At 46.2% G+C, this 22,007-nt stretch overlaps 1 protein-coding gene across 6 annotated transcripts in view; it reads right to left on the minus strand.

Moving 5' to 3' along the window:
• MECOM (MDS1 and EVI1 complex locus) overlaps positions 1 to 22,007 on the minus strand; it is a 363,007-nt gene that overhangs the window by 31,898 nt on the left and 309,102 nt on the right. For 3 of the 6 annotated variants that reach the window (XM_068144954.1, XM_068144957.1, XM_068144959.1), the window contains exons 3-7: positions 18,497 to 18,631; positions 7,855 to 7,957; positions 5,209 to 5,425; positions 1,843 to 1,990; positions 684 to 837 (exon numbers count right to left, since the gene is read on the minus strand). In XM_068144954.1, the coding sequence (XP_068001055.1) occupies positions 684 to 837; positions 1,843 to 1,990; positions 5,209 to 5,425; positions 7,855 to 7,957; positions 18,497 to 18,631 (757 nt within the window). Of the gene's footprint in view, positions 1 to 683; positions 841 to 1,842; positions 1,991 to 5,208; positions 5,426 to 7,854; positions 7,958 to 18,496; positions 18,632 to 20,417; positions 20,505 to 22,007 lie in introns of those variants that run through there. The other 3 variants (XM_068144955.1, XM_068144953.1, XM_068144958.1) reach the window with 2 other exon arrangements.

The following is a 22,007-nucleotide window of genomic DNA, read 5'->3' on the forward strand; positions in this document are numbered from 1 at the left end:
CCTGAAGCAGCTGTTGGCAAAGATCTGATAGCTCAATTCAATACTTAAATTCAAGGCATGCAAAGGACCCTCAAGGAGAATGGCAAGCTCCTCAGGCTGAAATTCACTGCTTTTAAGGTTTATTTTCCAACTCCAGCAAAAGTTGTGGTGTCTGCTGTGGAGACTTGGTAGCTCAAAATTAACTCCTAAAGCAAAGCAGCCCCCACGTAGTGATGGCTCTGCCTAATTTCCAGCATGTCCTGACTGTGGTGGCAGCTACTGCCACTCTCCTCTGCCCACCCCAGCACTGCCACCTCCACCCCTGTGAAGAGCAGAATCTGTCAGAGGGGACTGCAGGAAGGAGACCAGCCAGACTGGCATGGTGAAGCAATGAGACTGCAGCCACGAAGCCTGGTATGGATCTTTCTCACTAAATCTCACTCCCCACTTGATCTGCACATGGAAAATCATCCCGGGGACAACAGGTACATTTACACAGCACACAGTGAAAAGGAAAACTGTTATGGAAGTAACACTTTGCATTGGCCTACACATTACCCAGAACTCATTTAATAACTCACAGCCCCTATGAAACTTGGTGGGACAGTCAAAAGGAATGCAAACACAACCTCCTGCTTCCAGATTATGCTGCTTTAGCACAAAAGAAATAACACTTAACCAAAGACGTTGAGTTGAAGACTTACATATAAAAGGTTTGACACTGCTGTGGATGTGTTTATGCTGTTTGAGGCCTGAAGAAGTGGCAAAGGTTTTGCCGCACTCTGGACACGCATGGGCACGAGCCCCAACATGCTGCGAACGAATGTGCCTCTGAAGGTTGCTGGGGTCCGTGAAAACCTGCTAGGAAATGAGTACTGATTAACCAAGAAACTTGACTGCAGAAGAAGCCATTTATTACAAAATTCAAACCTTGGAGCTATTTGGGAGTACCTAAGATTAAAAACCTCCCTAATGGGCATCAAAACCTCGCAATGGGCATCCTGCCTGCAGGATGGAACCTGTTTCCCAGGATCATCCAAGTAGTTGGTGGGTCTGTTAACCCCTTTGCAACCACTGCAGCAGATGCATTTGACCCTGCCATTAGAAATTGTGTTTTTGAGACCAGGGACTTGACAGAAAATGAGTCAAAGTGTGGATGATTGAAACCTCTAAGCATTACTGCAATGGAAATACTTTATAGTGACAACTAAATGCATGGCAGCATGGAATCCTGTACACAATACAGTCCTAGCATCCAGGGCTTGGTTCTTCCTTGCAATTATCAGCTCAATAGAAAATTATCATTACTGCAGCAAATCTAAGTCCTTGAGCAAAAGGCCCTAGCTTTGGGGACTCTGATGAAAAGCAATGCAGAACACTGTAACAATCCTGTAACAATCTACACAGCAAGCCCAGGGACATGAAGTGACAAAGATGCTCCAAGGTGAGATAGTGGTGCTCACTTAGTGCAGCTGGGGCCCACTGCTAGTTCTTATTCTGGTTTGTATTGCAATAGTGTCCTGAAGCTTCTGGTCTTCAGGGCTGGGACATGGTCTGGGGAACCCATCCACCCTGTATTTTTTGGGGGGTTTCTTGCCCTTAAGGGATCCTCCAGCACTTCTCATAAGGCACCAGGCCCTGAGCTTGGAGATGCTCAATACCCTACATCAGTGGCTAATTTCAGACTCCAAATCAAAACAGGTAGAAAAATAACATATTTATAAAGCAGAAGTGTAAACCCTTGGAAAAAACATCTGCAGCATGGCAAAGGCCTCCTGTATCCCACCCCCAGGCAACCCCACTTCCATGCTGCTGTGCATCCAGAGCAGAAGAAGCAGCAGGCAGCCTATAAATTCACTGTACCTTGGCACAGTTTTCACACTCGTAGTGCTTCCCGCTGTCGTGCGACATTTGGTGACGTATCAAGTTGGACTTCCAGTTAAAAGCTTTGGGACACTGGTCACACTTGTACTCCCTCTCCTCGCTGTGTGACAGCATGTGCTTCTCCAAGCTGTGGAAAGAGGAACAGGGCTCAGTGAGGTCTCCCACACTTGTGGGTTTATCAGCTGTTTATAGGAAGAGGAGGTAGGACAGCACATAATTACAGCAACAACAACAACAAAATAATTTAAAAGCCCCAAAGGTTCAATCCTGACAAATGAAGTCCTCCGAGCACCAGGTTCACCCTAGCTGGGAGACACACCACCTTCCTCCCTACCAGAGTAATGCATCCTCCCATGTTTTGCCAGGCCACTTGCAAATGCTTCAGGAGATGCTGCTGCCATCACTCCCTAAGGAGATTATTTCATACACCTCTCAATATTTCACTCTGGTAATTCTTCCCTGCAGCCTGAATTATTTTTACCTTATGACTTGCCCTCTAAACAAACCCTGGATCCCTCCACCTGATATGACTCCACTCCTTTGATGAGAATCAATTTTTCTTCCAGCAGGAACAGATGAGGAATAACTCCACTGGAGCAGGACGGAATGAGCATAAGAAGCCTCTAAGTATGGTGCACTATGACTGAAATAATACTTGATTATTGTTAACTGTGTTCAATTGCACAGATGTTTATTCATTCATTTCTTAGTAGTTTATTCAAGATATTCAATCTCTACCTAATTTCTGTTGCACATCTTTGAACTCATTTTTGTCTCCTGAATTTTCCCAATTCCTATTTTATTATTAACCTGTAGCAAATATATCTTTTGAAACACCTCTACTGCTTGGCCACATACAGAGCTGTAACTCACACTACTGCTTGAGAAAACATCACTACATAATCTAAGAGGGAATTCACAGAATAGTTGCTATAAACTGAAATTTTTTTAGCCTGGGATGCCAACCGAATCAATCTTTCTTCACATGAAGCTCCCACTTAGCTCTACTGAACTGGACAAAACCTGCTGGGTATTTACAGACTCATTTGGGTTGTGCAGCCCGAACAGCAATCTTCATTCTCAGCCACAGCTAATGGGAAATGTTTTCACCCTGCAGATGCTCTTAACTTCTACCCCTCTCACTCTCCGTCCTTTGTGGGAGGGAAATAATTCTGCCTTCCCTCCCTAATACTTCTATAACAATTGACTCGGCACCATGTGCTGGTAAACAAATTTGCCCTCAGACCTTGAGAGACTCCTGTCCCTGGTTCTGGCAGCAGCTCCCAGATGTCTGCCACAGCTATGTGATCTGCCATCAGCACTGGGCAGTTCTGGGCCCCCAGATCTCCATCTTCCTGCTCAGCTCTTTCTCCATTCCATTACACACACCCTCAAGCACGGCTCACTCAGGCCTTTTGTTTTATATAATCTGGATATAGCACACTTTGGTACTTTTTTTTGCTGTGAACTGTCTTTGTGGTGTATTAGCCTTTCAATAATTCAAGAGTTCAGAGAATGACTGCATTCTCTCTCATTTTTCACTCTTTCTCACAGTCCTGCCCATCTATTTATGATGACTCCTTCTTTGTTTTCTGCCCTTTCTCTTCAATATTTAATATTTTAAGCTAAATTTACATTTCTTCAATGATTCCCATATGTTAGATATCGTCCTCTGGTTCACAGGCAGAGAAGGGCTTTAACACTGAATAACTCACAACATGGAAAACTGTTACAGTCCAGACTCCTGCCTCACCCACCCACTGCTGCTACCCTTCCCTCTTCACCTACCTACATCAGCCGTTTCCAATCAATCACTCCCACTGAAATTGGACACATGGAGCTACATACTGCTCACCACCAGCCAGTGAATAAAACCTTGTGCTGCACAAATTCTCACCCAGCAGGGTTGACCTCGTCTGCAGGGAGCAGCGTTTGGCACATTGTGTTTTAATTTCAGCATCATTAATATCACAGAAATGTAAGGATCAGGTCCTAGGAGCTGTTGATCCGAGACCTCTCACTGAGGCCAAGCCACCTCAGCTCTGTCAAGAGGAGCTAAGAAGCATCTGTGTTTTGGAGAGAGGGCTTCATCTTGCAGAACCAGCACCTGAAGCATCCAAGAGGAGTTGTTTGAAGGGCCTAGCCCTGGGCATGCACAAAGCCACACTAACCTCCAAAAGACACCACAACATCCCCAGTCTTGGACTAGTAAAGATTTCAATGAAAAACATGAATCCACAAAATACTCTAAACTGGCAAGTCAAAGGTATTTAAGGGGCACATGATTACTAAGCAATGCCAATGAATCCACTGCTGTCCCTAAAAGAGCAGTTAATAGTCACTTAGGTTGTGGCCTCACAACATAGAAAGAAGGCACTGTAGGAGTGTGGGACCTGTGCTATAGACTCCATCTGAAAGCAAGAGATAGTGGCCCATGCCTGCTGATGCTATAAACCAGTTTTCTAGGAAATACCAAGCCTCATCACAGTGGAGGATCTAGCCTAGGATTTTGTCATCAAGATAGCTCAGCATCACTACCAAACGTTGGCTGAGATCAACCTTCCTCTGGTCCTGAAAACACTAAGATGGGAATCTGTGAGGGATGTGCTGCAGAAGCTCCTGTTTACTCTCAGTATCTTTCAGCAATCTGCAAAATTTGCCAACATGTGCACCCCAATATGGTATTTTTAAGTAGTCATAAAACTACAGGAATGGGAAATAAGTAAGTGATCTTCAGCATATAGAAGCTGCACTTTCTATTTACATTCTGTATTTCACATCCATGTGCACATGACTCTGTTCAAACGGACATATACATAAGAAAAAGAGGAACCCCAGTGTTTCAAGACAGCAGAGCTACATATATGTAATAACATAGACATACATCTATGTAATAACATAGACATGCATATATACAACATCTAGAACCTGCCTCTAACTAGCATGGCTTGCTAGCAAGGATAAAATTGGTAACGTTAGTGAACGCCACTCAGAGATGTTCTAAGTTATTTCTACATCAAAATAAGGAGCCCAGATCTTAGATGATCTGAACTGCAATCACTCTCCTAATATACCAGCCCAGTTCATGCTAGCTAAAGATCTGCTTGTCAGAAGATCCAGTTCCTAATTTAAGGCCCCCACTAAAGACACCAGTACAAGGACCAGATTTCTGATTTATTAAGACTCCACTGCTTTTGGTACTATAAAACACTAACCAGGAGAGAAGTCTTATTCATCTTTATCTTTGTATAGAAGATGAATGTATCAGACTCTGCCCTGCATGATCCCACTGAAGCCATTACAGAATTTGTCTTGTCCAATCACATTTTAAGCATCCATTCTTACCTTTGTAAGTCTGGGAAGGCCTGATCACACTCTTTACACTCCTGGATTTCATGCACATCCTGAAGGTCATTCTCATTCTCAAGCTTTTTCTGGAAGTCCTCCTCCACCATAGAGAAGGCAGAGTGAGGTGTGCTGCAGGGGAACTTCTGGTGGTCTACGAGCTCAGCCTTGGACTCAAAGAGCTGATCGCAGTCCTCGCAGCGGTACTGGCGCTCCTCTGAAAGACAAAGGGGTTGGGCACAGGGGGGTTGCATCAGTTTTTAGTGATTTTTAGAGCTCATCTCATCAGGTGTTTGATGATGGTGTGGATGGTGTGGTTAGATAAATGGTTATTCAGTGAGAAAATAGAAGAACCTCAAAAGAAACAAGGATACTCTAGAATGCTTTGTAATAATGATTTAATTGTACAGTATATGACAGTGCAATACTCTCTGTTAACTGCCTAAGTGACATCCAACAGGGATCCCTAACACTGCCTTAAGACATAAGTCATGTGTTTATATACTATCCTTAACAGGGATATATAGGGTCTAAGGTGAATTTCCAGTGGAGGTTGACAGTTTCTGTCTTTCTGAATGAAGGAAACTGACTTAGAAATGAACATCAGTTTCTAAAATAGCCTAACAGATGCTTATTTCCACCACAGTCTTTTTGCAGCACCCAAACTTGTTCAAAGTAAGTCACAGACATATGAAGCTGGGGTAATGAATAGTCACAGACATATGAAGTTGGGGTAATGAATACAGGGCACCTTGCTTTAAATGCTATAAAATCAGTCACAATGTGTTTCTTACTGAAAACAAATGCAGAAGATCACCATAGACTGTCACTTTGGAATGAATATTGCATTCCACTAGTTGGTAATGCCTGAAAAAGAATAGATTAGCTGAAGGAAATCCCAAGAAGCACACTTGGAGAAAAGAATCCCATGATACTTCTTTTCTGTTGGATTTTCTACTGATGGTCCATACAGGGAGCCAAGCACCCTGGTTTGGTTCCAGTGTTACTTGCCCTGCACTGAGGAGTCTGGCTGGAATCTCAAACAGATGTAGCTGGTTGCTACTTGACAGTTGAGCTGATCCAGAGAAAGCATCATAGAGCTCTGTTGTCCACTCTCTATGAGCAATACTTTGGCTCAGCTTCTTCTAAATTAGCCCAGTGGGACACTTCTTTGTGTGACTGCAAAGATTTTTTTTTCTTGTGTAATTTTTGTAACAGCTACATGACCACAGGGACTAGGCATGGAAACCACTATGCCTGACTAGGGGGACACCTTTAGCAATAACTAAACAAAGTTATTGCTAAGGAAAAACAAAAACAAACAAACCAACCAAACAAAAAAACAACCAAACCACAACAAACAAACAACAAAACAAAACCCAACCAACCAAACAAAAGAACCCACAAAACCAAAACTGACTGACTGAATAATCCCTACCTTTTCCTTGAAAAAGAAAAGCCAATGCTGTAAATGTGTGCTTACAAGGAATTATAACCTCCATACCTCCTGCACTGGGAAAACCCCCATGTACTGTCCCTGAATCCCTGAGAATTTGTAAATTGCCCACATTGACATAAGATGCAGGTGGAGGACAAATCCAGGCACCAGCTCAGGAGTTTCAGATCCAGGATCTGAATGCTGGATGACTAATGAAGGAGCACGAGGAGGAAGAATGATTCAAATGTTTTCACAAGTGACAGCAACATTAACGACCTGGAATTTTCTCTTTTCAAGATGACAGAGTAACTGCTGTTTGGCTAAGTGACAAAAATAACCTACAGCCAGCGTTCGTACATGTCCTGCAGGAGCAGCACAGCCAAGAGATAAGGATATCCAATCTTCTTCTCCTTTTGAAACTGGATCATTTTGTGGGGACTGCAATTTCAAAGCCTTACTACTGCCCTCAGTTACATCTGCAGAACTCTGCCTCTGCCAGGGAGGTTTGAATAAGTGAAGGTAAAACCAGAACCACACTAGCTGTTGCAGAGATGAAATCCTGAGAAATACCAACTGTGCAAACTAGAGCTCACCTGATTGGCATGCAGAACATGTAGCATTGAATGAAGCAATATTCAGTCACATTGAAATGCAACACTGCATGAAGCTATACTCCAGGCTGGACCAGTTTGGAGTGATGAAGAAAACAAACAGAAAATCCCCAGGGCCAGCACTGGTATCACTTTTGAGAGCAAACCTGCCCTTCAGAGTGGCTAAAGGAGTTGTGGTACTAGACTGGATACTCTTTCTTTACTGAAATTGTGGTCAGGCACTGGAACAGGCTGCCCAGGGAGGTGGTGGAGTCACCATCCCTGGAGATGTTAAAAAAATGTGTAGACATGGGGCTTGGGTTCATGGTTTAGTGGGCATGGCGGTGTCGAGTTGATGGTTATACTTTGTGATCTTAGAGGTCTTTTTTAACCTTAATGATCATATGATTCCATGTCACACTACTTTATTTACTCAACAGCTTTCAGAGAAACAGTGGGGCCAAAGACAGAAAAGCACAACCACGGTCCAAGTTCTCCCTGGCTGCAGTGAAGCCACTCTAGATTTCAAAAGGATTTCAAGAAGGAAGAAATCTCCCAAATTTTCTGCTTAATTTCAGTGACACTTTCTATTAGATGAGATAACAAGAAGTGGCTAACCATGAATGTCCGGAGCCATTGTTTCATGTGAATAATCTTCACTCTTCATGAACAGTAAGAGCTCCTCTCCTGGTTCAATATCTGCTACCACTCTGTAGAATATCTGTAAAAAAATAAAAGAGAAAACAATGTGACGACCACAAGAGGCAAGGAGACATCAGCCACTGCCCGTGTGTATTACAGGATGGAAACCCTGCGGCTAGACCCTGCCTGGCACGCATGCTGGCTGCTGTTTGCTGGAGAGGGCTCAGCTCTGACTGTGATAGGTCTGCTCCTGCCACCCACCAAAGCCATTAAGTGCTTCGTGCTCTGTGAAGACAAAAAGGATGATTGCCTTCAACAGCCTCTGATGCGAAATGAGCTGTGTGATGACTACAAACACCACCAGTAATTTGTGTGCTCAGTTACACCAAATCCATGTACAAAGTACTCATGAACACATCCCTGAGTAATCCACATAAGGAAGGTGACTCCTGTTGCACTGGGAACAGGTACTAAAGGAGACCTGAGAAGACGTTGCTAATTAAACCATAGGTGTCTAACACCTCATTTCCATCATCTACTCAGTCCAGAAAGCTGTGGGGTGAGAGGCTTATACAAACCAGTGCACCTGGTTACTCCTTAGCTTCAAACAGGAACCAAATGAAAAATCAGTCCCAAGTGAAGAAACACTGTGAGCAGCCAAAGCTGCTGATGGTGACCGTGGCAGGGGGCACCTGGTCCCCTTGTAGAGGTGACATCAGGCTCCAGGAAGGAGCCAGTTGGGGAAACAGAAGGCTGTGCGGTGGAGGAAGGGACCACACTCCCTTGGGTCCATGCACCCAGAGCAACAAGCACACGCCTAGCACCATAAGGCTCTGTCAAAAGGAAATTCCCAAAATCCATCTGGCTGCTCTCTCTGTCTCAGCAGGAAATGTGAAGAGCACTAAAAAGCTCCACAAAGGAGCTCAAATAAATATTAGTAACTTCCTCAGGCCTTGTTAACCAAAAACACATGACAGCTATGTTTCCTACACTAAAAACCGATGCCCTTGCAGTTTCTCAGATTAACGTACTTTTAAAGGTTTTCTCTCAAACTCTTAACTCTCAAAAGGCATATCAGTGCTCTGGGAGAAAGGCAGAAAACGTCCTTTACTGTTTAAAGGGATGTGCTTGTCCCAAGGTAGGTACTGGGGGCATCTAAGGATGTGTGAACACTTTCCTTGCTCTTGAAGCATCATCACCCATGGGGTGGCCCAGGCAGCTGAGCACATACCGACGTCCTCCAGGAGGTGGCTGTACAGCCTAATCGTTTCTTCACAAGCGGCCTCTGCCCACAGATACGGGCTAAACACCTACAAGTAATGAAATAAGATGCATTTCCTCTGATTTCTTTTCTTTTCTTTGCCTTGTCCCAATAACCACTCTGGAGCAGATGTGCAGGAGAGCAGTGGTGAAAGCTGCTGGGGTCAGCTTGTGCTCACCTCTCTCTAGCTGTGCTGGCAAAACTGATCAGGAAGAAGGTACCCATGTCACAAGCCTCTGCTTAGGGCAAATGTTTCTCATGGAAGACAAGAGAATCTTTACAGGCAGCCTGATGTGCCCAGGCTGTACTTCTCTCCCCTTCCATCCTTCCCTGGTCCGATCATCAGTTGTTATTTTTACCCCTTGTTGAGGGGACTGCAAACTCCACTGAGTATTTTGGAAGGTGCAGGAGGCTAAGAGAGCCATGAGAGGGTCTTGTGCATGTCCCTGGGCAAATGCCTGGTACTACAATCCCCTCCAGAACTGATGCCACCAGTAATGCCGAAGGACATGGGGCTGCTGTGTGGACTTCAGTGTGCCAAGGATGTGGCTGGGGCCACGCAACTCATTTCAGCAAAGCATGAAGCACGTTGAAGTGAAGCCAGCTCTTAACTCCTGCAAATAAACCTGATGTCTGTGCCACATCCAGTGAGCATTTGCTTTAAGTGATGCTTGTTTTTCCATTTATTAAGATAAATGTATTGAAAGCTGCAGTTTTTGCTCCAGAAGTGTGACAACCTCCACAGCTGAAAGGGAAGCTGCAGTCCATCAGTGGAAGATAAACCTGGTTGCTGGTTTGACTTTGGCTGGAAATAAAACGTGTATGGCACTGCATGCTGACCAGAGCACCCACCTCTTGCTTGGGGTGGAAGCAGGATCAAGTCCACTCCACCGCCAGGTGGGACTTCCATCATCTCAGAAGGACCATACCAAAGCTGCTGCTCTTACCGGGACAGCTCTGCCCAGGACTTGCTTCAGGGCTCCCAGGTTTTGTATCACAGTTGGGTAAACTCAGCTCTTCTTCTGAGGTCAGTAGTGCATCCACACCAGGGGGTGAACAAAAACCACAGTGAAGCCTTCTCCAGTATTTCTTCTGTCCCATCAAAGGTATTTTGACAGACCTTTTCACCTCTTGTCTCAAAGTGAGGACACATGGACTGTACGGAGGCATAAAGAGAGTCTTGTTCACGAAGCACTGTGCTGGGGTGCACCACTTCTCTTTCGGAAACCCCAGTACGATGCAGCATCTTTCTTGCAGCTGTGAGACAAATCCCTACCCAGGGTACAAACTTTGCAGCCAATCGTCCTGTTTGCCTTAATACTCAAAAATATCAGGGACTATTCAGCTACCCACCAGAAACCACCTGGCCAGTCCCTCTACCTCTGCATGGGAACAAGATAGAGTGTCCTGAAAAATTCATGGTTTAGGTTCAGTGATATTTCTAGATTCCACACCCAGGCACTAACACCTTCCAAAACAAGTTCCAAGTGACAGATTTCCAGCTCTGGCATGCTGCTATTAGTCTTATTATTAAAATACTGATTTCTGATTGTTTGTTATTTTTCATTTCTGTACCTAAATGAAACCAAAACCCAAACAAACCTGTACTAACAGTTTATATACTACAGTGCATCCCAGTGAAGATCTAGAATGAAACATACTGAACTTTAAATCAAAATACCACACAGGTAAAATTAATCTGATTTTAAGAGCTGTCCTTATTACTTCATGTGAAAAACCTTTTTTTCTCACTCTTCCCACCTAAACCCTCCTGGAATTATCCTGTCTGAGGAAAAGTGGGAAACTAACTGTTGAAATGAGCCCCATTACCTGAGTTCTTAAGCAGCAGCAGCCTATTGGGGCAGACAGCATGGGTGTCCTGGCAGCCCCCAGATGGGAAAGCTCATAAACTAACCCCCCCAGGCCCACAGGTGCCCTCCTGGCTGTTCTTCCTTTGTAAGACAGCATCCTCTACTTGCAAGCAGTATTATTGTAACACTAATAGAGAATAAATGGATTTTTCAACTGCAAAGCTTGAAGATTTCTTGGATGCAATCCCAACTCTGCTACAATTAATGAATCGTTTTAATTTTCTATCACCTCTTCAGCCTACCCAGTGTGTTTCAGTACCTGACTTTCTCAAGATAACCTGCACAAGCATGCACCAGTCTGCCTCGAGAAGCACTGAAAGAGCTACTGCATAGTAGAGGAACAAATGGGGGGGGGGGGCGGGGGGAAAGAAAACACTAAAAGGAAAGTCCAGATGCACATCTCACATGCCCTGGGATCAGCGGTGTGTGACTGCAGTTTATATAGGAAGAGCAAAATCGGATCCAGATCTGGAAACACTTTCAAAGTTCAGGGGGTCTGAGGTGGGGAGAAGTTGGGGGAGGCCTAACTCATCAGTTCTCTGTGCCTGCCTACACCACAGGTCATATATTCATGCTACTGAGCAGAAATAAAAGCTCCCAAACTGCAAAGCTGTAAAGGGCAAGGGGGGGTGGGGGGTGTAGGAAAATGGAACACACACAATTTACTTTTAAATGGATGAATAAGGCCTCATTGTTATGAATCCCAGTTTACTTTTCCTGGTCAGGCACTTGAAATTTTATTTATGCTTAATAGACTGCATTTGGCATGTGTAAAGATGACAGAAGTGTGAATTATGAAGGACCTTCAACCTATTCAGGAAGTTGTAATAATTGAAATAATAGCAAAAACGCACTCCCCGCAAGCTGGGGCCGCGGCCGCGCACTCGGCCGCTGCCGCCCACGTGCTTTCAAGTGCCCCAGCCATCCTGTCTGCCCTAGTGAGACCCACACCATTCTGAACCCCTCCTCTCTTCCCACCCAGCTCTGCCCTCCAGCCCCCAGGAAGGTTTAACCAAAGGATGCTGGTCTAGGGGAGAAAAAGTGACACTTCAGGCAATGAACGCAACTAAAGGCACTCACTGCTACACAAGCCATGCTCAGCCCCAAGAGGAGTCATCTTCCATGGCATCCAACTCAACCTTTCATTCCTGTGTATCCAAGAGCTTTAGTAAACACTGCACATGCTCCAGCAGTGCCTGGGAAATGCAGGCTTTAGGGCAGGCAAGAGATGCAGCTCAGACTCAGCACTGTTTGTACTTTAACCATCCAAGCAATGCACTGAACTTGCAGCTAGCACCACAGTGGAAAGCATGAGGTGACTTTGTGCTGCACCACACTGCTGCAATCAGGAGGACCAAGGCGTCTTGGGAAGGAACAAAGGTCCCAAAGGGGAAAGCCTGGTAACATCCACCAGAGCCCAGAGAGCCCTGTGCTGCTGCTCCTGCAACAAAATCCAGCACTCAGCATGCACTTGGCCTCTGTCACATGCCACAGGTACATCTACTCCAAGCAAAGCAGCAGGCTCCATGTGCCAGCCACCTTTGGCGTGCACCAGAGGGGAGCATGCCCCATGCTGGGGTGGGAAAGCAAATGCCCAGAGAGGCAGTGTGCACACTGCCAATTGGCATTCACCTCCATGCTGCTCTGGAGCAAGAATGGAACTTGCTTGAAAAGCAAAACAAATTAAACATCCAAAAGTAATAATAATGTTCAAGGAGCTCAGTCAAAATTGAGATTTATGCCTGACAGAAAAATGGGCAGGATGAACAGACACATAACCTCACCACACACTATAATTAAGCATTTGAGGTGAGGGGGAAGAAAGGGGTAAAAGAAAAAAAGAAAAAAAAAAAAAAAGAAGAAGGTCCAGACAGTGAAGATTTAATTTTAGCTCCTGTGATGAACAACTTCTGCAGCTGGAGAGCTGTGTGATGAAACCTGAGCTTGGTTCTTCTTGCCATACTCAGACAAATGATAAATTGAAACAGAGGGAAGTTTATTTCAAGGGCTACCATAGAGGGACTCCTTCCCCAGCACTCTATGAAGCACAAAGAAAACTTTGGTAAAAATCCACAGGCGAAACTCAGCAAGTGCCTGCACGCAGGCAGCTGTGGGGGCACGGGTGGGAGCCTGACGTGGAGCACACAGCCCTCCAATTCACCCTGCCAGAATGGTGGGGGAGCGCCATGGCGTCTCAGCGCTGGGACTGTGAAGTCCTTCCATTCTCATTTCCAAAAATACCCCAAAACTGCCACAGTGGAAGAAGTAGAAGGGGCTGGAGCAAGGACAGTCTTCTGAAGCGACACCAGAATCCCCATTTTATCATGTTCTGAGGTAAGAGATACCTCCTGCTCTCCCAAAGCAAGGAGGGAGCTGCAGAATGTCCCTCCACAGAGTGCCCTCAGGGGTGTCTTGTGAGCTGCAAGACACCTCCCCAACGATACTCCTGACTTCCTCCATCATAGGTGGCTTTTGGCCTCTTTGAAAGTCCCACATCCAGGTGAGGGGCTGTCCCATCCAGCCAAGCTGCTCCAGCCCAGCAAAACCTGTTCAGGGCTCACTGACCACCAACATCAGATGGTGAGTTCTGTGCATCCACTCATTTTCCTGAGGTGACCAAACCACGCAGTTGTCTTCTCACACCCCACATTCATTCATGACCCACACAAAGTGCTCAGTGAGTCTCAGCCTCATCCCAGCTTTGTGGATACTTCTAATCCTCTGTACTCCTTCTGGCATGTTCGTGGGTATGATTTCACAGCTCTCATCACAAAAAGGTATTTTTGCTTAGGGACGACGTGCCTTACGGCTTCTGTTAAACATGAGTCATCAATAAAAAGCTCTTGCTTTGCAGAAATGGCAATAATTAGTGGCCATTTTGGTTCTAAACAACTTCTTTAAGGTCACGTCAGGACAGGCTGATGCCGACAGTGATACCACCAAGAGCACATCGAGCTCCAGATAACACCAGCAGACGTAAAGACCAGGCAGGAATTTCACCCACAGCCTCAGCTCTGACTGCAGTAAGTGGCAAATCACCACCAATGAGCTCCTTGTTCCACCAGCCCTATGCCAACACAACCCCACTCCACTGGGAGTGGGGGTTAATCCAGTGGGAGCTGGATTAAGCTTTATTTGCTCAGTAACTCACAGGAAGCATCATGGCAGAATAGGGCCCCGCGTGAGCTCAAGCGTCTGTGTGCCCTCCTGACCTGCAACAGCCAAAAACCCTGATTTCACTTTCAGACAACAAAGCCACAAAACTATTCCTTAAACACACAAGGTGTGCAGGTGGCTGTGGTTGCAGGGCTGCCGGAGGAGGCTCTGCCCTTCGCTGCTGGCTGCGGAGCAGGGGCAGCGGCAGTAAAACCTGAAACGTGAAGCTGTGTCTGCAGATTAAAACAAAGTTTGTAAAACATGTAAGATGTGATCAGACCTGGGGAAACCTGGTAGCAGTAAGTTCACTCGTCGGAGTTTATATTGCTGACATCAGGCATGTTGTTAAGAGTGTAATACTACTGATTTGTCTCCTGTTGCAAACTTAAGCATAGGGAAATAAACCAAAGCACGTACAAAAAAAGAACCCCTAAAACCTATTCCAGCACACCCAGCAAACCAAAGCCTCAGTGCACTGATCTAGAGCCACTTCTGAGTTTTCCATGGATGCACCAAAGAGAATCTGCAGGAGCTGCTCTGTTGAGTGGGGAAGAGACCTCCAAGCTCAGAAGAGTTTCACAGAATTATGTGGCTTCCTCACAATAAGCAAGATCAAAACAACATCCAGGAGGTTTAACTTCAACTGCTACTAACTATATGTCTTAATAGAAAATAATAAATAATTTTTTTAAAAAAAGAAAAAACAAAAATCCATTTTTTTTTGTAGGTTGAAGGTGACTCTGATCCCAGCCTGAGAAAGTGCCTGGCACAGGGGACAGCCCCTGAGACGTCACTGCTGCGTTTTGCAACTGCACTTTCATTAACATATATATCCTAAAATAATGCTTTTGCTGAGATGACAGCGCTGCCAGCAAGCCTAACGGGGCTAATCATTCTGAAGTCATTAAAAAGCTGAACTAATAGACATTGAATGATAACAGAGGGGAGTCATCCAAGTTAGCAGAAACTGGTATTGAATCCCAACTGACTCCGAGCTGAAAAAACACATTCCAGGGCAGTAACAGTGACAAGACTCTGCAGCTCTGCACACACTGCAATCTTTGGGGAAAGGAAAAAATGAGAGCGCCCTGTTAGTGGAATTTTATTATTCATATACATCTTGAATTACACACATTCAGATTAGATTGGGTATGACAGAAGATAATAGGAAGACAGTGAAGAGAAATCCTAGATCAATCTCGTTTGACATTAAAAAAAAAAAAAAAGGCCCAAAAATGCAGCTTTTAAACCCTACTCCACCTCCAATCAACTGAAACATGAGTTGCATCCAGTGTGCATGTTTTGACTGCATCCCACCATTATCGAGCTGTTCATCTTAGCAAAGCTCATTTATACAGCCATAAGAAAGAGCTCAGGCCTTTTGTGAAGTTGATCCTAAGTGATGAAACCTAACCTCAGCTGTGAGCAGGGGGTGGGGTGGTATGTCTCTGAAAAAACTGATGGAGAAAACAACCAAAAAAATGTTTTTCTTTCACTCTTTTTGTTAAACACAGAAGGTGAAGCTTAGCAGAGCAACTAGATTACACATTGCCCTCAGATTCGGCTAAATCCTGCCTCAAGCAGTCTGGGAATCATACCTGTCTGTCAGTCAACCTTGAATTTAGTAGTATAAACTTGTGGGCAGCATGAGGCTGGGAGTGCTGGCAGATCTTTTACCTCTTCAGGTACAGCCCAGTGTTTGCTTGTGAATTTTACAGATGAGTTGAAGCAATTAGAGGTGAACAATTACTGCTGATCAAGTGTCTGTGCCTCGGGATCGAGCAGCATCTCCTGCAGTGGGGACTCTCCTTGTGCGATGAGAGCTGCTGAAGTGTGTCTTATTCCAGTGGGAACTGGGGGGAACTGAGGTGCCTCCCCAGACCCTGCACCCAGCACTCGCTGCAGCTCCAGTGAGCTGTGGTCTTCTGTCTCAGCTGCGCTTCACCACCACTGCCCTCCAGCTCTAGCCGCAAGCATATCCTTGGGCTTCACGTATTATTTTCCCCTCCTTTTTCTAATTTTTCCCTTCCCCCCCCACTTATTTCCTTTTTTATCCTTTTTTTCTTATGCACTACAGAGGCTGAATGCCCCAAAGGCAACCCCACGCAGTCTATACCCAGCACATAAGCACGCTTGGTCCTGACTTGCATTTGTCACTCCTTGTACACGCACACATTTGGCCATGTAATGTCCATTTCCCAGTTTGCCTTCCTATTATATTTTATATTACCTCTGGCAAGCTTGTGCCAGAAGAAAGCAGAAGGAGGAGCTGTTAGAAAGGCTTTTTCGCTTTAAGATTTCGAGAGCACATTTTTAGCATTAACTTTTTAGGCTCTGGCCATAAAACGCTGGAGCACGAGCACAGTTTTGTGGGTAAACGTGCAGCGTTTCCAGAGGGCCAAGTGAACGACAATCTCTTGCTGACAGCGCCCAGCTCACGACAAGCTACTTGAAAGACAACCAGTTCTTAATTTGCAAATCTCAGCAACAATAAGCTATAAAAATATGGAATTATGAACAGCACGATACTGTGCAAAATAAATAACAAGGCTCCAGCGAATGAAAGGAATTATTGGCAGCAGTACAGCCACCATTACCAAATGTCAGAAATGTAAACACTAAAAAAAGAGAAAGTTAAAAGCACCATAACTTTCCTTCCCGAAACGTCAAAACTCTGGTGCACGGCTACACTGAAAGGTAGATGCTGGTGTTTCAGCCTAGCATGTGTATTCCTTTGCAGACCACCAATGCCAACGCAAAGACAGTAAGTTGCTCTGACCACTGCACGTGATCCCACTCCTAATCTTTCCTATCTATGCCAGCTCTTATTAAACTTAAAATATTTGAATTTGCTGTTTCAATTAACTTAGTTTCCTTTTCGTATCGCTGCACAAATACCCTGCATGGCGAGAATTTAATGTTTTTCAGTGTGAAGCATATTTCAACTTGGAAAATGTATTTTGCCTTTACTAATAATCTTTATGGTTTTTTTAGTTAAACCAGCTGCTGTGTATGTAAAAAAAAAAAGACAGTAAGAAAGAAATTATGTCTTAGCTGTCTGGCTCATTCTGTATGGGCTGGGTCGTAAAAGTTAAGCATTTAAAAAAGAGTAAAAAATTCTCTGTCAGAGTTTCTGAAAAAACCCAAACAAAAACCAAACCAAATTTCTTTGAATCAGTTTTAATCAACCATCTTGCCTGGGCAAAATACATAAAGCTGTGCTGGAAATAGCAGGCTGTCTCACATTCATTTCCTACACGTAAGGAATTTGATTAGAAAGAATGATTTCTAATTGAAGCTTTGTGTCTGGTTGTGATTCTTCTTTCAATCCTGTCAGGGCAATTAAATCAGCGAAAGATAATCTTTAACGTCCACCTGATGCAGTTAATTAAGTGGTGAAAAATGAAACGCTGATTAAATGAATCAAATGCTCTGCTGCAGGTAGCAAAGTTTAAATTGGAAACAAGAATTCACCCTCAGTTGTTGCTTTGGTTCTTTAGATGTTTTGCTTTAAAGAAGCACAGCTTTAACCTAACTTCACCCGTTAAAATATTTCATGGCGACGTGTACTATCCGCAGACTAAAGCGAACCTTCATTTAAGAAACACCTAATAAGTCATCAGCATAATTGAAAACAAAATGTTTCCCTACATCCTTCTCAGCCTATCCCAGCCTTTTTACCAGCAGGCTAGGATAAGTAACGTTTCAGCCCAACAAAGGGTGGATTTAAGTGCAATAAATGCAAAGAAAAAGAAAACCACTGAAGATCCTGGTTCAACATCCAAGTGTTACAAGTTCCAGCAAAGTGTCTGGGAAGGCACAAAAATATTCGTGCACGTGTGCATTCAAATCCCAAGCCCCATGCACGCAACTTGCAGCGGCAGCACTGTCAGTTTTGTGTCTTTCCCTCCACTCCTTCCATTAATTTCACATTACAGCTTCCGATCAAGTCAACGGTTTAACGCAGCAATCCAAGTGCACTGCAACAGGAGCCAGAAAACGCTGCCTGGTCAAACACTGGCTTTGTGTTCCTAAGAAAGCAGTCCCAATTTTTATCAGGTGTAAGATTCAAATGAAAATACAAATTATTATTTGTGCATTGAACGACAACATGGAGAAATAGAAAAGTTTCATAATCTGCAGCCCTTAATCAAAATGGTTCTATTCTGCATTTCACATCTGCGCCTTATCTTTTGCCACAAACAACAAACAGCAAACAGGCCAAAAGCTGTTGTGAATTGCTGGTTCGTTTTTTTTCCCATCCCAATGACACCTTAAAGTTCCTGAAAAAAAAACCAACCCCAAAGCCCAGAAAGTGAATGCCACCTACCTGGTCACTTATTTGACATGCAACAAGGTTGTGCTGATTGTAGCATCCAGCAAACTTGATATATTTGAGCCAGTTTCCTACATCTGGTTGACTGGCATCTATGCAGAACTTCACATTGCAAAACTCATCCAAGATCTACAAGGAAGAACAGGAAAGAGTCAATCTTTCTGTCACTTTCTGGGCATGCCAATCAAAAGATAAACCACAGGTTTCCATGTAAACACAAAATAATAATAGTAATAGTAATAATAATAATAATAATAATAATAATAATAATAATAATAATAATGAAGAAGAAAGGTTTATTCAAAAACACACTTCTCTTGAGAGGGTTTTTGTTGGGTTTTTTTGCATGGTCACACTGGAGACACAGCAATAAAAGGGCAATAAACGTACTGAAAATGTCTTGACAAATATTTACATGTAATTGAGATGCTCTCTAATTACTGTTAAGAAACACTGTTAATTTCAGAGAAGCCTTATTTTCTATGCATTCATCAGTAACTACATTTAAAATTACTATTTAAATGCTGCCGGGGAACAGAACAAATATTATTAAAATAGGTGGTGTTGGCTTCATTTGAGGTTTCTGTTTTGTTTCAGCATTTAGATTGTTTGCAGAACCCACTTAGTTTGTATTTGCTGCTCTGAACCAAACTTTATCTGGTAGGCAAAGATCTTCAGCTCGTTTTAATATCACGCTTCCCCAACAGTCCTGTGCAACACTTAAATCACTCCCCGTAATTGAAGCAAATAATAGAACTCCCAATGCCAAACTAAAGAAAATAAATGGAAAACAATATAAACGCTCATGCAAAACAGGGCAGCATTCAATACATACCAATAAATGGCCCCAATTATGTAGACAATAAACAAATATAATGAGATTGCTCGCGGACAAGCTAAAGAGGATGTTCTATTCTAATATTATGACAAATTACTAATCATTATATATGACTGAACAGCATTATTCATTCATAAACTTTACCCACTGGCCTGTCCCAAACTTTCCACAGCATCCCAGTTTCCTCACTGCAACATTTCTAACTTCTGTGCTTTGGCACCGGCAGCAAAACACACGATTATAGTATACAAATATCAAAACAAAACAACAAAACAAAACAAAAACAAACTTAAAACACACGCCCCAACCTAAAAGCAAAGGGAGAGGGCGGCTGTTTCCGCGATGGGAAGCGTTTGCACCCCCATCCCGCCGTGGAGCGCTGCCGGCTGGTGCCTGCTGGCCGGGGAGCGCGGCGCTGAGCACGGCGGCTGAAGGAAACCCCACGGAAGTTTCCTACCAAGGGCTCACCGAGCAGCCCGAGCCGTGCACCGGCATTGATCACACAAGCCCCCGCGGAAAGCTGCTCTCGCCGCCAGGGCGGCTGCAACGGGGGTCAGCGCAGGTACCGTGGGAGGTGGCCGGGTCACTACCCCCGGCCCCGCAGCTCCCCACCCCCCCTGGTGCCAGGATCAGGCTCATCCGGGGAGGCGGGGGGAGCGGTGATTGCGTGCCCGGGACTGCACTGAGCATTGCCTCGGGACAGGCGGGATCATCTTCTCTTTCCGAGCTGCCTTCCCAACACATATACAAAAAAAAAGAACCCTAACTCCCCACCCCCCACCCCCGTCACCCCAAATCCCGGCGGGGCCAAGCAAACGAGGCGCGTTCCATCCCCCGCGGACGCGCCCGCTGCGCCCGCACCCCTGGTGAGTTTTTGGAGGGGGTGTATTTAATTTTCCCTTTCAAAGCAAACTCTGAGAAAGGAGGCAGGGGTGGCTCACCACCCCTCACATACACTCTCCCCACCCCGGGGCGGCAGCGGAGGGTCTGCCTAGGGGCCCGGCGGCACGGCGGGCAGCGAGGAGGCAGGACGGCCCCGTCCCGCGGGGCCACGGGCGCGCTCGCTGCTGTTCTTACCTTGTATCGCCGGGAGCCTGCGGAGGCAGGGAGAGGAGGGGGGAAAGAGGGAAAAATATCCTTCAGGCAGCTGGAAGCAACATCTCGGCGTCAAACGCGGGCCGAGGCCGCGGCCGTCGGGGTCCGGGGCTGCGGAGGGCGCTGAGCGGGTGCGATGCGCTCCAACATTTGTCGGGGGCCCGGGATACCGGGCGGGAATGGGGGGGCTGCCGGCCCCGGAGGGATCAAGGGCAGCGGGGCTCGGCGGGTTTCTGCCGGCTCGCCATCACCGTCCCCTTTCGGCCCCTCCTGGTCTTATCGGATGAGTTGGGGGTTGGGGGCTTGTGTGCAAAGAAAAAAGTTATAGGGAGAAGAAAAAAACCAAAAACAACCCCCAAAACACACGACCCTCTGTAAGGGGTAAAAAAAAAATAATAGAAAAACAACAACAAAACCCAACAAAACCCCACCGCACACCGCTCAACAAAACAAACTTCTTTCACTTCTCCGCCAGGGATGGGAGAAAAGTGTGCGTGGGCGGGCGGCTCTACCCCTCCCCACCCCCGCAGCCTGCCCGCGGCGCTTCTTCCCCGCCGCACCCCCCCGGGCAGCGCCCGGCCCGGCCCTGCCCTGCCCGCCCCCCCTCCCCGCCCACCCCGTCGGGTCCTGCCAGCCCCACCGCTTCCCTTTCGGGCACTGTCTCTTTAAAGCGGGGCAGCCCCGGTCGCGCTGCCGGCCGTCCCCGTCTCCCCCCCACTCCTTCCCAGCTCCCCCCCCGTCCCATCCCGGGCGGTGGCGGCGGCGCTCCCGGCGCGCTTAAAGCGACAGCGGCCCCGCGGCCGGGGGTCAGCGCCGGGTCGCGGAGGAGCGGCCCCGCCGCGGGGGCTCACCGGCAGCTGCCTCCCCCCGCCATCAACCCAGCCCAGCTCGACCCGGGGCTGCCGCGGCTGTGCGCCGTGCCTCCCTCAGGCCTTCGCCACTCAGCCTCTGTTTATACACCGACCATCCATGCCGCCGCCGCCACCGGGCCGCTCGCCCCCCGCACCCGGTAACGCCGTCGCGGCAGACCCGCAGTGGGACCTGAGCGGCGCCGTGACCGCCCCGACGGTTCCTCCCGGCACTGCGGGAGCCAGCGTGCCCGACTCGTTTTGCCAGTTATCCTCGTCATCGCCGTCACTGTGGTTATTAATAATATTTTTAATGAAATGAAACTTATTTTATTTATATTTTTTTCCCCCGGCTTATTTCCTGACGACCCCATTTGGTGCCGCGGAACACACTTCCCCGTTTAGCCAGCGCTTCCAAAATTATTTTTTAAATGATTACTCTTTATGTTTGTCTTTTATTTATTTGGTAACGAATCCCATGAATGGAGCCGGCGGGAGGCTGGGCTCTGCCAACCGGCCGGGCCCGCTCCCGCCCGCGGGACAGCCGGAGCCCCTGGGGCTCTCCCGGCTTCACCGAATAGCCCCGACGACCCCACCGCGACTCGCAGCCGCAAAACCAGCCCGCAAAGCTTGGCACCGGGCACCGACCGGGCTAAATCCGGCAGGATCCGTGTATTCTGGGGAAGAGAGCAGGAAAAAGAAAAAAGTAGAAAGGGATGAACTA

The sequence above is a fragment of the Melanerpes formicivorus genome, unplaced genomic scaffold (assembly GCF_026170545.1).
Source record: "Melanerpes formicivorus ecotype bairdi unplaced genomic scaffold, bMelFor1.0.p_v2 SCAF_12, whole genome shotgun sequence".
NCBI classification, from domain to species: Eukaryota; Metazoa; Chordata; class Aves; order Piciformes; family Picidae; genus Melanerpes; species Melanerpes formicivorus.